Here is a 1,734-nt window from a genome sequence, read left to right as displayed (position 1 = left end):
CCTTCCAACTCCTAATATTCTGTAATTTTGTAATTCTGTGAAATGCAGTTTCAGACAGCTAGTCACATCCATTTTGAAACAGTTACATTCCCCTTCAAGCCCCCACATTGAGCAGCAGCTTTCCAGCTGCAGCAGCTGGCTTGTTTCCGTAACTCCCCCAAACTACACCAAAATGCAGTATGGGCATCTCAGGACTTGGCGCAGGGCTCCCCAGCTGCTCCTCCAGCAGCCCGAGGGTGCTTTCCTGTGCTGCTGGCTCCCCTGCCTCCTCCCTGCTTCCTCTTCATTTGGCCTTGAGACTCCGTTTTAAGTGTCTCGATCCAGAAGGTGTCGAAAGAGCCCGGAGCCTGGTATCCCGGCTCCTGAGGATCGAGGGCATCTTTGCTGAGCAGGACACATATGGCAGGAATGTTTCTCTTCACCATCAAGGCATCGAGGCCCGCCTCAGGCACAATGGGTTCCCAGATCTCTTCGATCTGTCTGAACAGCACTTTGGTGATCTGGTGCAGCTCTTTGAGCCTTCGTTTCATGATTTCCACACAGGTAATGGTCTTGCTGACGGCCTTGCCTGAGCCAGTGAAAAGTATCTGCCTCACTGAGTCCAGCTCCATCTTGCCAATGGCATAGCCCATCAGATTTCTGATTTTGCTCCCATCTTTCACTTTCATTTCTATAATGTCAGGGGGCAGGTTAGTGAAAGGAAGAGGACAAGGTTTCTCCACAATTTTGGTCTTCTTATAGTTCTCCATTCTGCAGTGCTGAGAAGGAAAACAGATTCATTAAGACAAACTCCCACTTTAATTGCTACACAAAGAAACTCTCATCACAATTAGCTACGTCTCCTTCAAATGGCACTCTAGCTATCAAAGTAGGGGATCATGAAAAGACATATCCAAAACATCAGCAAGAATGCCCTACTCATGCTGAGGAGTCACTGGTATCCTAGTCTTCCTCAGCACTTAACTACAACACAGACACTGCCACAAGGCAGCCTGGGCCCTGACAGGCAGGTGGTCAAAGGAAGGGCTGGTGCTATAGCAAGGTGAAGTAAAAAAATACTGGCAGCATCCCACAGAAAAGCAAAGAGGTGAGCTGATGTTCTTGGGAACTAAAGCCCGTGAGCTGCACCAGAACCTGCACACGATGAACAGAACCACAGCTCACCTGTGGCAGCTCAGGTGTGTTACAGAAACAGGCTCATGGGACTCAGAGCCCCAGGACTGGGCAAGCCAGGTGAAAGGCCAGGGACTGGATACCTGGTGAAACAGTAAGCCAGGAGACAAGTGGCCAGCGAGAAGCAGGACAACAGAAGGGCACAATGATGAAAAAGGGTTCTCCAAGGGAAAGTGAAAAACAGAAAGGCCCAGTTTCGAAGCTCCCCCTTCTGCAAAGGCAGGGTCCCTATACTGCCCTGCAGGGCACCTCCCTTTTTCTCCTGAGAAAATCTAAGGTGCCCCAAGCACACAGCGCTATGGCTCTGTTACCGGTAGGCTCGTAAGCCCTGTTTAACTCCTTGTACCCCATCCCCTACGGAAACAGGGCAGGTCAATGTCCCCACTCTGTACCTAGGCAGCAGGTCCCTCCCAGGAGGTCCCCGGCATGGCAGCATGCCGTCATCGGTGATGGGGGCCCAGCACACACCCCGCTCAGCCGGGAAAAAGCAGCGCCAGGCCTTGTGATAGGGCACAGCGACGAGGGCTGCCAGAGCATGGCAGGGAAGGCTAAGGTCCCTGC

General features: G+C 52.0%; 1 protein-coding gene across 1 annotated transcript; it reads right to left on the bottom strand.

Annotated features, from left to right (window-relative positions):
- Window positions 1–188: 188 nt before the first annotated feature.
- On the bottom strand, window positions 189–749 carry RPP25L (ribonuclease P/MRP 25kDa subunit-like). Its single transcript, XM_010185303.1, has one exon. The coding sequence runs from the start codon at window positions 747–749 to the stop codon at window positions 189–191; it is 561 nt and encodes a 186-aa protein (XP_010183605.1).
- Window positions 750–1,734: the final 985 nt, after the last annotated feature.

Source organism: Mesitornis unicolor, unplaced genomic scaffold, assembly GCF_000695765.1.
Source record: "Mesitornis unicolor isolate BGI_N332 unplaced genomic scaffold, ASM69576v1 scaffold44625, whole genome shotgun sequence".
Lineage (NCBI taxonomy): Eukaryota > Metazoa > Chordata > Aves > Mesitornithiformes > Mesitornithidae > Mesitornis > Mesitornis unicolor.
Note: the sequence above shows the minus strand (reverse complement) of the source record. Positions and strands in the feature narration are given on the sequence as shown.

What these genes read in the sequence shown, in the direction of transcription:
- RPP25L (XM_010185303.1), bottom strand. Translation starts at nt 749, where the DNA reads ATGGAGAACTATAAGAAGACCAAAATTGTGGAGAAACCTTGTCCTCTT.